This window comes from Strongylocentrotus purpuratus, unplaced genomic scaffold (assembly GCF_000002235.5).
Source record: "Strongylocentrotus purpuratus isolate Spur 01 unplaced genomic scaffold, Spur_5.0 spur5_scaffold_20, whole genome shotgun sequence".
NCBI lineage: Eukaryota > Metazoa > Echinodermata > Echinoidea > Camarodonta > Strongylocentrotidae > Strongylocentrotus > Strongylocentrotus purpuratus.
In genome coordinates, this window is record NW_022145606.1 from 9196765 (window position 1) to 9212704 (window position 15940).

At 36.9% G+C, this 15940-nt stretch overlaps 1 protein-coding gene across 1 annotated transcript in view; it reads right to left on the bottom strand.

The window, feature by feature from the left end:
- Nucleotides 1-13716: 13716 nt before the first annotated feature.
- Nucleotides 13717-15940, bottom strand: part of LOC115927571 (mucin-2-like) — a 46198-nt gene continuing 43974 nt past the window's right edge. Inside the window, exon 3 of the mRNA XM_030993632.1 lies at nucleotides 13717-14588. Coding sequence (XP_030849492.1) covers nucleotides 13717-14588 — 872 coding nt within the window. The remainder of the gene's footprint in view (nucleotides 14589-15940) is intronic.

A 15940-nucleotide genomic window follows, 5' to 3' on the forward strand; every position in this document is an offset into this window, starting at 1 on the left:
CTTAGTATTCGTCCATATAAAACTACTTAACACGTACAACTCCAAAAAAAATTCAGTAATACTTTTCAGATGCTTCAAGAGTAGACGGAGTTGAAATGAAGTATGACTGATCAAAAGTCACTTATTCGATTACTTTTTTTTCTACGATCATTGAATTCCAGGATATTTGTGGGCGTTAGAATATTTACATGATTAAAAAATCGTCGACGGTCAACGAACCATCGAATCGGTCCCTCCTCTGTGTGTTATATATATATGGACCATTTTGACTGATTCGTCAGTTCGTGTGACCGCCGACCAATAATTTATCTGTGACGTGTTGTATCCACATAATTATGTAATAATGTAATTTATTTGTAAATGAAAAAAAGAGGAATAAGAAGGTGGGTCTTGGTTTCGAAGATTTGTTTAAATTTCTTTTGAAATAACCGGATCTGGAGGAAAGACTACGCTCTATACCCATGTTATTCCACATGAATGAGATGGTGAGGTCTTAGTTTGAAGATTTTTTTTTTTTTTTTTTAAATAACCGAGTCTGAAGTAAAGACTACGCACTAATCCAATGCTTTATTACCCGGTCTTAATTTGGAAGATTGAAGGGTCTTAGTTTAAAAGGTTTTATTTGTTTGTTTGTTTTTTTTTTTTTTTTTAACTTTTGAATAACCAGGTCTGGAGGAAAGACTACGCTCAGTAGTCGTGTTCTTTCACAGGAATAAGATGAGGGGGTCTTAGTTTTGAAAATGTTTTAAATTTTTGAAATAACCGGGTCTGGAGTAAAGACTGCGGGCTATACCCATGCTTTATTACAGGGTTTTAGTTTTGAACAAATTCGACAAAATATCACTTCCAATTTATTACATTTGTGGGTAAAGTCATTATTGCATTTGTGGGCGATTCACAATTATTACATTTGTGGGTGAAATTATTACATTTGTTGGTAAAGTGTTATTACATTTGTGGGTGTTATAACATTTGTAGGTAAAGCGTTATTACATTTGTGGGCGTTATTACATTTGTAGGTGTAACAGGGGGGGGGGGGGGGGGACTTGCTATCCTCTTCCTGGTGCTGTTACTTCATGGACCACGTAACGGGTTGCAAAAGTGTACAGATATGATTATATGTTAATATTAGAAGGACTAAGAAAGCATCACTGTTTGGTAGAAGTAATGGCAGTGTTGATTGTTAATGGGAGGGGTGGTTTCCCCGGTGAAATTAACGGTATACCAATGTTAAACTAATACAAAAAAGAGAAAGCTATTCTTAAAAATAAAAATTATACAGGACATGAGCCTCCTAAAAAAAAAAAATAGTACCACTTCTGTGTTTTTATTGTTTTTTGTTATTGAGGGGGGGGGGGGGGCAAACCCATTTAAAATTGCCAGTGTTAAATTCAATTGTCTTAAAGAAAAAAATGTCAAGATATTGAAATTAAACAATGGTTCACTTTCCTTTTTTCAAGTTAGACAATTTAATTAAAAAACTTCCGGTTTCTCTGGTCTCTACATTAAAAATGTTCTACTTCTAGCTGACATTATTCAGTACTTTTATCTTTTGTACTTCTTGTGCCTGTTGTGGTTATTCGCATCCATTCCATTGTATACAGCATAATGTTCACCTCCACAATTTACATATTTGGGAGTGTCCTTTTTATGCAATCGTCGAAACTATGCCCCTCTCCACATCTGACACATCTCTGTTTCTGTTTACAAACAGCGAAGGCGTGGCCATATGTTTTGCAGTTTTGCTGGGGCTTGATGGTATATAGGGTTTGACCATTATATTTTGGAAGCAAAGAATGATGTCTTGGAGAAGTTCTGTAGCTTTAAATGATACAACTACACTGCGAGTTGGAACTAAATTGACATGTTCATTCAAATCTTGAGGTTCTTAACTCTTTCGATTTTCCTTACTATTCTTTTCGTGTTAAGTACCTTTTGACTATTTAGTTCTGTTTCTATTTCTGGCATCGTGGTCGGTATATCTGATATGACATCTTTCTTCAAATCAAGTTTCATATTAACCTTAACTGGTACGTTATCAATGATTTGTATATCAAACAATTTCTTAAGTTGTTTCGAATTCTTGCATTTGACCAGGTTTCCATTCCGGGTAGACTTTATAAATTCTGGCGATGAGCCGATACATTTTTGGATAGATTTGTTGTCTCTTAGGGATTTTTCGCTATAAATAGGTGTAACGAAAAGCTTTAGGTCAGTAGCTATTACTGGATTTGGGTTTTGAAATACGAATCCACTTTTAGTGATAGGTTCTCTCCACTGATACTTCCTTCACGTATCTTTCTTTTTTTCTTCGAACACCTCTTGCAGACGTGACTGTCTAGAACCCGTCCTTTAATTTTGTTCCTAAATCTTCGGCTTGGTTGCCTGAATCGATATCTGCCTTAGTGTTATTGGAGTCTTCTGAATTGATGGTCCGCCTACCTTTAGCACGTCCTTTCCTATTAAAAAACTAGAGTCGAAATTATGTAAAGTCCCGTGGAAATCCGAACAAGCAACAGACAGACAGCCACGTGCACCGACCTAGCAGCAATAGGGACTTTTAGATTGAGTGGACAAGAACACGACGAACGCCGACTGATCATGCGTGTCAACGTACTTAACTACCCATGTTGACTACAATTAGAAATCTTTTAGATTGCACTCGACGATATACAATCATGCAGGAAGTAACACTATGAACATCACGGACAAAGGAAGAGGACAAAATATCCTCATTCTACCCTCAACAAAAGAACATCCCTTCACTGCTATTATGTAAAAATGTGTAGAACAGGTGAATATGCATGTGACACCTGTTCTACATATTTTTACATAATAGCAGGGAAGGGATGTTCCTTTGTCTACCTGAGGAACTGTATATTGTATGCGCACGCGGCATACCAGTACCTTGAGCATGTAAAGGCGCTATATAAATATCAATATGTATGTACCGTATGTACTAGATTTAGGAAAATCAAGGTTGACGCATTCTCGATCGCCGACTGAGACGACGTAACGCATGCGTATCGCCTTAAAATGACGTCACACGTTGCAGTCAAAGCTGTCGACGTGCAAATCTAAAAGTCCCTACTATCCAGTACAGGCGCGTACACAAGGGGGGTGGGGGGGGGGGGGGGTTTGGGGGTTAACCCCCCCCCCTTGGTATTTTTTTGTGTGTAAACCCACCCCCCCCCCCAAATATCCCTAAACCCCCCCCCCCCTTTTGGTTTTTTCCCATGGCTGACCTAAAAAAGATGACCTTACCCCCCCCCCCAACGGAGCAAAATGTCAAATTTTCAAATTTCGATACCAAAAACAACAAAAAAGTGTCCTCTTACCCCCCCCCCCCCCCCCCCCCCCCTCACCGCTTATTCAGCGGCTGGCTGAGTCGTTGCAAAAATTTTGGCCTGATTTATAAATGTTAACCCCCCCCCCCCTCCCCCCACCCCTTGACAAAATCCTGCGTACGCGCCTGATCCAGTACATATTCTTTTGTATTCCCTATAATTGATTCAATTGAGGGAGAGAGAGTGAGGTACAATTGAATGAGCGAGTGAGAGAGCCGAAAGGGAATTAAAAGAAGTAAAAAGAGTCACTAAGAGGGCAATTGAAATAGTAAATGCAAGATGATTGAGGGGGGAATGACTAAATGGGTGGCCAAAGGAGAGAGAGATAGATTAATTGTCATCGTGTACCAGCTATTCTGTGTGCCAAAAGCGAAATAAATTGTAATATGTCTGGTTTCGAATAGTTATGGAAAGAGTGTCAATATGAGAAATGTATCACTACCTCACTACACACGGTTGATCATGCGTGAACCATTGAGGAGCCATTTTTTTCAGGGGACATGTCAAAAGTATTCCTAGTTTCTGTTTCCCGGTGGCATTTTGTGGGTATCCGCCTCATTTTATTTCATGGGGGGGGGTATTTTTATATGTTAATTTTTAAGATCAATAATTTACTAGGTAATGTCTTAAATGAAGATCTAAAATAAAATTAAGACAAAGGGCATGTTTTGAGAATTTAAAACAATATTTCATAGTTCATGTTATGTATAAATCTACCCTTTTTTAAAGTGTATTTAACGAGAAACTTAGTTAAAGTCCCAAAACATGTTTAAAGTTTATCATGGCTTTTTGTGTGTTCATTTGTTTTACCTTACTGCTAAGAAAGCATGTGTATGCTTGCAAGAAAGCAATCAGAGGACTGACAAATTTCAGTCCTCTCCGAGGGACATGGCAATGATAATACATGCCTTACCAAAGGGCACTTGCTCTTCAACTTGGTTTCGAAAGCGGGACCTCCCGGTTACGAGACCACTACTCTACCCCTGAGCCATCATGAGTGGCCAGTTCCATCTGTGTTAAATGGTATAGTTTGAAGTGGATCTCCTGAAATATCAGGCGGTTCAAAAACTGAATCATCAGTGTGCGCAAGAGGGCACTACATACTTTACAGCTAGAACTTCGGGGAGGAAGCCTGCAGAAAACTGCCCCCCCCCCCATCTCCGCTTAGCTGGTGGTTGCAGGGTTGCTTGGATACGGTATGAAACAAGCATATACTCCCAGGGGTCAATGTCACATACATCGGTTTGATAAATAACTTTTAATTAAAAGAAGAGGAATTCCTCTTATACCATAAAAACATAACTTATTTATTAAAATATTATGATCAATACAATCAAAAGCTTTGGATGAGTCTAGAAATACACCAATTAAAAATTCATTAAGTTCAAAAGCATTTGCAACTTTATCAATACAATCAAAAAGAGCATGGCAAGTACTATATCCTTTTCTAAAAGCAAATTGATTTTCATACAAAATATTATTTTTACTAATAAAACGAGTCAGTTGATCACATAAAATATCTTGAAATATTTTGCTAAAAACAGATAACACGGATGTTGGCCTATATTTATTTAAAAATGATTTATTGCCTTTTTTTTAAAACGGGAATCACCTTTGCAATTTTTAGAGCATCGGGGAAAATACCTTCTTCAAAGGACAAGTTTAAAATATTGCACAAGGGTGTAACAATCATACAAATCGACTTTGTCAATACCTTAGGGTGAATTTCATCGTACCCTGGACTTTTATCTTCATCAAAATTCAAAACCACATTAATAATATCTGCGTTAGTAACAGGCTGTAAAAACAATGAATTCAAAAAATTACCCTTCAAGTACTCGTCGTATTTTGTTGATTCAATATTGCAAGTAATCAAATTATCAATACGTTGCTGTAGTTTTTGCCCGATTGTACAAAAATAAGAATTAAATATATTTACAATTCTTTGTTTATCAATAATCTTTTCACCATCAACTTCAATATCATTGATCCCATGCTTTAATGTTTTCCTATTTAAAATTGCTTTAAAAAGTTTCCATGTTGCTTTCACATTATTACGAACATTATCAAACTTAAAGTCATAGTATGCACGTTTATTTTCCCGTATTAAATTATTTAAGACATTCCTGCATTCTTTATATGCCATTTCACGTAAAGTGGTCGAGTTTCTTAGGTATTTATGATATAATATATGCTTACGTTTACTCAGCTTGATTACCTCTTTTGTTACCCAAGGCTTATCAACTTTATTTTTAGTTTAACTAATTTAACAGAGAAATATTCATCGTAAGTATCCTTATATAATTTAAAGAAATAATTGTATCTATCATTCGCATCACGAATATAATTAAGTCGTTTCCATTTAACTTTCTTTAACTCACTACAAAAGTGCTTCATATTTTCTTCATTAAACTCATTTTTTCGCACTTCAATATCAGGTTCAGAATCAAAATTGTTTGACTTCAAGATGATAAACGGTGTTAAATGATCACTGATATCTGTTATCACTATGCCAAATTTTAAAAAATTTCCGGGATTATTACAAAAAGTATGATCTAAAGTTGATGCAGTATCACTTGTAATTCCTGTTGGTTTATAAATATATGGTAAAAAAAGACAAAGCAACAAAACTATCAAAAAAATCCATTACTTTCGTATTTTCATCTTTTTTCATGAAATCAACATTAACATCGCCCATAACTATACATTCTTTTTTTCCTGCACTATTTTAATCAAAGATTCTTGTAATTGTGACATAAAGTTAGATAGGTTATGGCTTGGAGGCCGGTATACTACAGAAACAATAATATTTTTCACTTTATTACGTACCTCAATAAATACACCTTCAATATCCTCACTAAATATATCTAAGTCCAATCTTCTAATAAATCTTAAGCTACCACTAGCATATAAACCTACACCACCCCCTCTTTTATTCGGTCGACAATTTCCAACAAACTTATAATTAGGAATACATATTTCTTGTTCTTCACCTTGTTTCAACCATGTTTCACAAACTCCAATTAATGATAAAGGTTTATAAAAAAAAAACATCAAAACAGTTTGTAAATGTATCAAATTTTTGTTTCAAGCTGCGACAATTAAATTGTGCAAGAGAGAATGTACTTTGTTTATAACTTTTTACGATATTACAAAATTTTAAAGGAGTGTAATATTGATTTTCAATTAAAGGTCACCAGTATTATCATCCAGTTTACACAAAAAACAATTTCTGCATGTTAAATTATGTTGCCTGTTACACAAAATATAACTACATTCAGAAGACATCAAAGAACAAGAAACAAGAAAAATACAACACAATATCGAATAATACTATCATCAAAATACTAAGAATACAACAAAATAGTTCACGATGGTTGTATACACGTGGGAACTGATAATTATTGTCTCTGTAAAGTAGTAAAATGTAATTTGAAGTTCATATTATTAAGAGATCACTCACCGACCAAATTCGTTTCCTGACTGATCTTCCGTTCGTTGCTTTCAGTAACAGGATGATCCTGCCTTCAGTCGACCAAGCTGCATCTATCCTGTCATTTTCTTTACTTCTTCCTTCGCTTTGTACAGGATGGTCCTATTTCTTACGGTCAGATCTTCTTCTATGCCTATGTGGGTACCTTTCAGCTTCATGCGGTTCTTCAAGAACCTCTCTCTATTGCGGTACGAGGTGCACTTCACTATGATGGGCCTTGGTTTTGCAGCGCTCCTCCCAGTTGTGCTATGTGCCCCTGCAGCTGCAGGCGCGCCAACACGATGATATCTGTCAATCTCATGTTGCTCCAAGTTGAGGTCCATCTTCTTGCGAGCCAGATCAAGAACCAGCTTGTGTTGGTCCTCTCCTGGGTTCTTAGGTACGCCGTAGACACGAGCACAGGTACGTCGGGAGTACTGCTCGGCTTCGTTGGACTCCTAGCTGTTTCAGCTTGTCGATACTGGCCAGGTTGCTTTCTTGCCGTTCTTGAAGAATGTTGATGGTGTCAATCTGTAGAGATATTAGTGTGTAGATGAATTGTGAATGGAAATTGTAAAGGCGTTTTCACTGATCACACAACATAACTCTTATTTTTTATTTTAGCTACGAGGAAACAAGGTTGCACTGACAATGAAATACATGAAAGAAAGTCTGGTGAATAAATGATTCGGAATACGAATCACATGAATGAGAATTGTAGATATTGCACGGAGTTTAAATGGTCATATAATGATGAATAAATGCAATAAAATGAATAGAGCTTACGACAGAGTGGAAATGAGGTCGAAAGTCCAATGAAGATAAAGAGAGGTGAAAACGAAGGAAGGGGCTCACGCGATGATGTGCGGAGGCTTGATGGCGGAAACGCGACTTCGTTGACGTGGTTGAAGAACCGTGAAGAACGCGATGTCGTCGCCGACGCTCGTGATGATGATGAATGTAGATGGAGCTCTCGGGCGAGAAGAGAAGAGAAGAAAGTGGCGCTCGACGATGAAACAGTGAGTCGTTTGATGTCGGAGGCCAAGGTGGAAAATGCAGACATCAAAGCCGGTAGTGGTGCTGAGCAGTGAGTCGCTCGATTGATGAGCCGAACTTTGATTGATGATGAATGTTTAGATGAGCTGCGGTGAGTCGAGCTCATGTGAGTGAAAGGCTACCGGTGAAGAAACTGGCAGCTCCCAGCGGATAACCAAGCACCATATATGTCGGATCTTGATTTTAACTGTTCCACTGGGAAACTGCCAGCCCGTTGAACACGGCAGAAAAGGTGAAGATGTGCCGATAGAGGTGATAGGCACGGTAGAATCAAGCCCGGAGAGGAAATCATGCAGAGACGTGTTGACTCAACTGAGATGTAAGCAGGAGTTGTTGACTCGACCGAGGTGTAAGCGGGAGTGGAGAAAAACCTCGTGGCGTTGAAAATACGCGGGGTGAACAGTGCGGAACCACGATGCACGATTGGAAAGAAATACACACGTGGTCCGAATAATGAATATAAATAAGTAGCGTGATGGAAAAATACTGGAGACATGAATGTACGGTGAAAGTAGGGCGAATGTAAGTAGGGCGAATGTAAGAGCCGCTACAAATCTCTACGTATTATTAAGTTATAGCTAATTCACAGGTTTGATATGACATGGTATATGATTAATTTAATATGTACACATGGTTCAACTATGGATATTTTCTTTTTCTTTGTGACGCATGTACATGGATATTTTATTATTTTGTTACCCACTTGAATACATTTGTAACATTGTGTTAGGTTGTTGTTTTGTTGTTAATAAATTCGAATTCAAATCCAAATTAAAAAAAAAAATAATAAGCCTTGGATTCTCTCTCCATCTCTCTCTCTCTCTCTCTGTCCTTATTCCTCAGAATCTTTTTAATGGACACATTCACTATTTGGTATACGTTATATTTTAATAATGGCATTGTATAACTGCTTTTTAAAGTCGATTCAAATTTGTAATATATATTTTTTTCTGTGTGGTAACCATTTCAACTCAAACGCAATTATGTTAATTCAGGTTTTAAGGCTTTTAGCGTTGCCTATTTTCAAAATATATTTCCCCCCATTTTTCTTTGATTGTTTGGTTACTCAACATATTTTTGTCTGTTTATCTGTTACCATTACCATATATCAGTTTAGTAATTTGACGATCTTGACCACTACCTTCTCTTAGTTTATTTTGGTATTGTATTGATGGAAAAGTTTTATTTTTGTCATCTTTATTACCATATTGTACTTGTCATACCTGTTCGTTTGGCTCACTATTCTATATTTACTGTATTTATAACTGTATTGTATAATTTGTATACATGATCAGTTTTGTTCCTTGGACCTTTGAATCATGTAAATTTATATGTCTTTTTAAACCGAAATAAATAAATTAATTATAAAAAAATAAAAAAATAGATTTCGCCGATGATAATGCTGTGTTCAAATCGAGATTTAAAGATAACTTGTTATTTAAAAAAAAACTAAATTCACCATGGGTTTAGTGTCATGTGATGGATAATCAAATTAGGTTAAACAAAGTGCAAAACAAAAATTCAGCCTTTTTTTTTTTTTTTGGTCTTAAATTTGGCCATTACCTCTGTATTTTAAGTGGACGAAGGCGCAATGAGGACACGTTTAGTATTGCATAAGTTCAACGGATAATGAGTGTAAATTGAGTGATTTTTATATTATTCTGTAAACTGTAATGTGGAATAAAATATGAGCATAGGTACTTAAATCCCCCCCCCCCCTCCTCCTCCGACCAGGGGATACGTACCCCATTTTAACAACTCTGGATGTTCCTTGCCTACGGATGATTCCTCCCAAGTTTGAATAAAATCCGGTAATGCGTGTTTGAAAAGAAGTTGACAATTTTAAAAGTGTACGGACGACGAACAAAAAGCGAAAGCAATAGATCAGGTGAGCTAAAATTCCCCATAAATCTTGCAAAATGTATCTATAAGGCTTTGTTCTTTGTAGTGTAGTCATGAATAATAATTGGTATTCGAAGACCTAGCTATCCTACTCGACAATGCATCTCTTAATGCACTAAGGAAAAGAATGTGATTTGAGTTTGTACGTGTATCCTCATTTATTCATATCGCGGTTTTCGCTATTTTTTATTGATGAAAAAAATGGTAACGTATCTGGAAGAAATATTGACGCCACTCTCCAAAAGAGCAATTTTTTTCACAACCTCTGACCCCATACATTGCAAGCAAATGACTCCTGACAATATGTTAACTTAAGAAGACTCATATCTATTGGGCGAAACAAGGCTGAAAAAAGATCGGGACTACCAGCGACACAAAAGTCGCTTTTATTAAATACTTTTGAGCAGAATGCGCCTGACACAAACTTAACCTTACCCTACCCGTAATGCCTCAAATTGTCATCTCGTTAAACCGAAATTACTTATTGCCCATAGATCCATAAGACACCATGGTCCGACCTATGGAACTCTCTCCCAGAATATATTAAATCATGTTGCTCCCTCTACTCATTTATGGCTAAAGTTAAAACGATGTTATCATCAGAATACTCAAGGTAGAATTTCTGTGTCAACTCTTCATTCTTTATCATGTCATCTCTTCTTTCATTCATTCGAATCATTATTACTATCGTCATTCTCATCATCATCATCATTATCATCATCATCATCATCATCTTCATCATCATCATCATCATCCTTATCTGCATCACCATCATCGAAATTTGTATTTTCAATTAATACATTTCATGAGTTTTGTCTGGGGCTGTCGTATTATCAAGCAATCTGCTTATAATGACAGTCCTTCTTCCGCATATAATTTTATAATGTTTTATCATGTTTGAGAAAATTGAGGACAGTTTATCATTTCGTTTTTAAAATAACAATGTATATATATGTATTTGCTCATTTATGATTCATTGTCAGAAAAATACTCATTGTACTTTATATTATTATTGTTATCGAAAAACTGTATGTTTACATGAATGCAGAAGAAAATCAAATCAAATCAAATCAAATCAAAACCCTAAAAAAGCCGGGCTATTTGAGGTCTTAGTACGGCCGGGAGGGGGGGGGGGGTGCATTATGCCCCCCCTTTAATATCTCCCCGAAAATTTGCACGCATATCAAGTGAAGTGTATAGAATAATATGATATTTTCAATTTTTTGAAAAATTTACTTATTTGCATATTAATGGTAATTTATGCAAATACAGTCACAAGATCACATTTTACCCATAAATCATAATAAAAATACGACAAATTTGTTTGGAAGAGCCAACTTATTTCTTATGTTATCTCTTGTTTTGATAATTTCTTATGTATTTCATTGTTTGTTTAACTTATGTATTTTATTGTTTTTGTTGTTTTATTTCAATTCTTACTACAATTCAACTATTTTGACTGACAAAACAACCACCTAAACTTTAAACAAGACCCAATAACCAATTCTTAGGAAAAATGTCCATGTGTTTTGTACACAAATCACGCAAATAAGCGATTTTCGGGCTGACATGCAAAGACAAAAGGTCACTTGACCTTGTAGTTGTAGGTCCGATTTTCTAGAAAAAAAATTTGAAAGATGCACAAGACTAAAAAAAAAAGTCAGCGAGCGGCGGGGCGCCATCCATATGCGTTCCCGAGCAATCGGAAAAATCGTGGAGGGGGCCATAATGCCCTCCCCCGGCCTTATTAGGGTTAAGCGTAAGCACTCAGTCCTCAGAGTTGGTATGCGTGTGTAGTGCGAGTTAATTATTGTTGGAGTTTACATCTCATGATGGGTTTGTCATTTATTTATATATCTCTTGTTCTTGTAATATTTTACTTGCGAATGAAAACAAAATACAACAGCTTAGTCATGCTAGAATATTACTATTTTTAATCTAAAGTAAAGGAAATCTGATAAAAATGTTACAAGGGTTTACTAAACCAACCTTATACCATTTTGATTATTGTCAAGCAGTAAATATTTAATTTTGTTTCCTTTAATAAATTATGAATAAATACGATGCCAGAAACGTGGACCTGTAAATTACATTCCGCAAAACTGTCCTTCAGATGACCAAATGCACTCACGGCGGGGACCCTTATCCTGCGACTTTAACTCAAACCGCTTGTCTAGTGTCATCCATTTCAGACTTGTGAACAAATCAGCCGACGGTGTGTCATATGTCTTGTTCAATATTATTCTTGCGGCCCTCTTTTGAATTTTTTGCAGCTTAGTTGTATGAGATTGAAATCTGTTCGACCATACAACAGAGCAGTAATCTAATCGTGGCAACACTAGACTGTTATAAAGTAGCTTTAAGGATTTTTGAGGCAAAAAACTCTTTGCTCTCTTTATCATGCTAATGTTTTTTTCTGGGTAAGTTTACTTACGTTTTCGATTTGTTTAGACCATTTCAATTCTTCATCTATCAAAAGTCCTAAGCATTTGGTGAATTGAACTCTTTTGATCAAATTGCCGTTTAATGAAATGGTGAAAGATTCAATTTTCTTGAGATTAGCAGGAGAGTCTATTAACATGACACAAGTTTTTTCAGTGTTAAGAACAAGACGATTTTCCTTAATCCATGCCATGACTCTGTTTAATGCAACAGTTAATTTTTCTTCCACAACAGTTACATCATTTGCACTGACGGTAAGTGTCGTATCGTCAGTAATCTATGATACCTTCAGGAGTACATTCAGGTAGACTATTAACATATATTGAAAATAAAAGGGGACCAAGAATTGAACCTTGTGGCACACCTAATTAGATGGTTGATGGATGCGACTTGGCTCCTTTGAATTGGGTCACTTGTTGTCGATCCCCTAAATATGATTTGAACCAATAAATAGTCCTATTACTACAACCTATACAAGCTAGTTTATGTAGAAGTAGCTCATGGTCAACAGTATTAAAAGCCTTACGAAGATCTATGAAGGCAACTCCAGAAATTTCTTTGTTATCAATATTCAACGACCATTGATTTACAAGTTTTGCAAGGGCAGTAGCTGTTGAATGTTTAGGTCTAAAACCAGACCTATGAAGATATATGAATAAATAAATAAATAAATTATGAAGATAAATACTAAGAAATGATAACGTAAACAATAATATAGCTTTCCAAAATGAAGCAGATGCCGTGCCCGTTACAGAACGAAGCAACCCAGTCAGAAATCGTTGATAAGTAAAAGATAAATTTCCATTGCCTAAAGGTGTTCTTACGTTTTAAAAGGGTAGTTTTAGTGGCACTGAAATCTGGAAATTGGGGCTTGTTGGTATTATTGCAATATTAAAGAACATAACAACCCCTTATTTGATATGAGTTAGAAGTCACTGATGAGCGAATGAAAGATATTGTATGGTCTGCAATTTATAACTGGATGGTTGGAAGGTGTAGTTTGGTATGATAATCTTTTCTGGATGTTTGAAAAGCGTGGTTTGATCTGGTAGTCGTTTCTGTGTGGTTGCAAGGCGTGATTCGGTATGGTACTTGTTGTTGGAGGGTCGAAAGGCGTGGTTTAGTAGTCGTTAGTGGATGGCTAAGAGGCGTGGTTTGGTCCGGTGGTCGTGGCTGGGTGGTTATAAGGCCGTTTGGTCTGGTAGTCATTTATGAATGGTTGAAAGATGTGGTTTGGTCTGGTAGTTGTTGCTATTTGGTTAAAATTGTGGTTTGATCTTGTATTCGTTGATGTGTGGTTGTAAGGAGTGGTTTGGAATGGTACTTGTTGCTGGAGGGTTGCAAGGCGTGGTTTGGTATGGTACTAGTTGATGGAGGGTTGCAATGCATGGTTTGGTATGGTGATCGTTTCTGGAAGGTTGAAAACGTTGTTTGATCTAGTAATCGTTTCTGTGTGGTTGAAAGGCGTGGTTTGGTCTTGTAGTCGTTGCTATTTTGTTAAAGTTGTGGTTTGATCTTGTATGCGTTGATGTGTGGTTGCAAGGAGTGGTTTGGAATGGTACTTGTTGCTGGAGGGTTGAGAGGTGTATTTTTGTCTAGTAGTCGTTGCTGTGTGGTTGAAATAGATGGTTTTGTCTGGTAGTCGTTGCAGGGTTGTTGAAAAGTGTGGTTTGGTCTGGTAGTCGTTGTCGTGTGGTTGAAAGTCGCAATTTTGGTCTGGTAGTAGTTGCTGTGTGGTGGAAAGGCATGGATTGGTATGGTAGAAGTTGTTGTGTTGTTGAAAAGCGTGGTTTGGTGTGGTAGTTGTTGCAGAGTTGTTGGAAGGCGTGGTTTGGTCTGGTAGTCGATGCAGGGTTGTTGAACGGCGTGGTTTAGTTTGGTAATCGTTGCTGTGTGGATGAAAAGCGTGGTTTGGTCTGGTAGTCGTTGCTGTGTGGTTGAAAAGCGTTGTTTGGTCTGGTAGTCGTTGCTGTGTGGTTGAAAAGTGCTGTTTGGTCTGGTAGTCGTTGCTGTGTGGTTGAAAAGCGTGGTTTGGTCTGGTAGTCGTTGCTGTGTGGTTGAAAAGCGTGGTTTGGTCTGGTAGTCGTTGCTGTGTGGTTGAAAAGCGTTGTTTGGTCTGGTAGTCGTTGCTGTGTGGTTGAAAAGCGTTGTTTGGTCTGGTAGTCGTTGCTGTGTGGTTGAAAAGCGTGGTTTGGTCTGGTAGTCGTTGCTGTGTGGTTGAAAAGCGTTGTTTGGTCTGGTAGTCGTTGCTGTGTGGTTGAAAGTCGCAATTCCGTCTGGTAGTAGTTGCTGTGTGGTGGAAAGGCATGGCTCGGTATGGTAGTCGTTGCTGCCTGGTTGAAATGCATTGTTTGGTCTGGTAGTCGTTGCTGTGTGGTTGAAAAGCGTGTTTTGGTGTGGTATTCTTTGCTGTGTGGTTGAGAATCACTATTTTGTCTGGTAGTAGTTGGTTGAAAGGCGTGGTTTGGTGTGGTGGTAGTCGCTTGGAGGTTTTATTGCAAGCTTTCTACAATGAAGGCTAGTCCTTGTCCGCCACCGATATATGCTGAGCCAACACCCTACTGCTTACCTCTCCGTTTGTATCATAGGAGAAGAGAATGAGGAAAACATATGATGATGATGATAATGATATAAATAATAATTAAAATAATAATCAAATCAATAATAATAATCATAATAATAATAATTATGATAATGATAATGATAATAACAATGATAATAATATATTGATAATGATATTGATGATGACAATGATAATGATAAAAATAATAATGACAATAATTAGCAATCCTTATGCTAACCCTAAACATTGCCCTAAATCTTATCAAAAATCCATTTTGCAGCCATAATCCTTTTATAATCACCCCATTAATGATAATAAATAATGTGCGTCTAGAAATTGAGCAATTTGTAATGAAATTGATAATAATAATGGATACAACAGAAAACACAGGTTACAAACATTATATATTCCGAAACGAGTTGTGAGTGTTGGTACCGTGTATCGTCTTTTGGGAGACAGAAGGGCGTTAACTCGTATCATTTACATGGACCCCCAAACAACCTCTCAGCTCTCAACAGATGATATGTCAGATAAATCTTTCTGAGATAAAATTAAAACATAAACAAAACTATGCCTTGAGTATAGAGCTTGATTTCAGATTTGTTATACAATTAATATTAATTCAGAAAAGTTAAAACTTAAGAAAATATGCCAATATCCATTCAGGAGTAAAAGTATAGGATTTAAATTTCATTTTATGAATGTTGGTGGGTTGGTGGTTCTGGGTATTGCAATTATATCCGCTGATTTCAATACCTGGCAGGAATGAATTCCTTGAAATGCTAGAGATCCGCAATGGCCGCCTTGCTAAAGCCAGGGTAATATCGGGGCAGCACCAGGAGGTTCACAACGTGGCAAACATATGCGCCATATATGAAGCCACAATTATTATTATTATTACTATTACATGGTTGGTAATGTCCCTGGGCAATAAAGGCATTGAATATTGAGCATACTGGTTCCGCGAGAATAGGAGAAAACTCCTTCAAAATCCATGCAAGGGAATATAAGATTTTTGCCCTGGTACCCTTCTTACATCCATCGATCTCAGTTTTCTTTCCACATCGTCCGCGGGTATGATGAAGGGCGTCGGATAAGATTGTCTCCTCTGGTTGGGATGACGTAATACGAGGTTCTATTGGTTGTAGATCTTCAGAC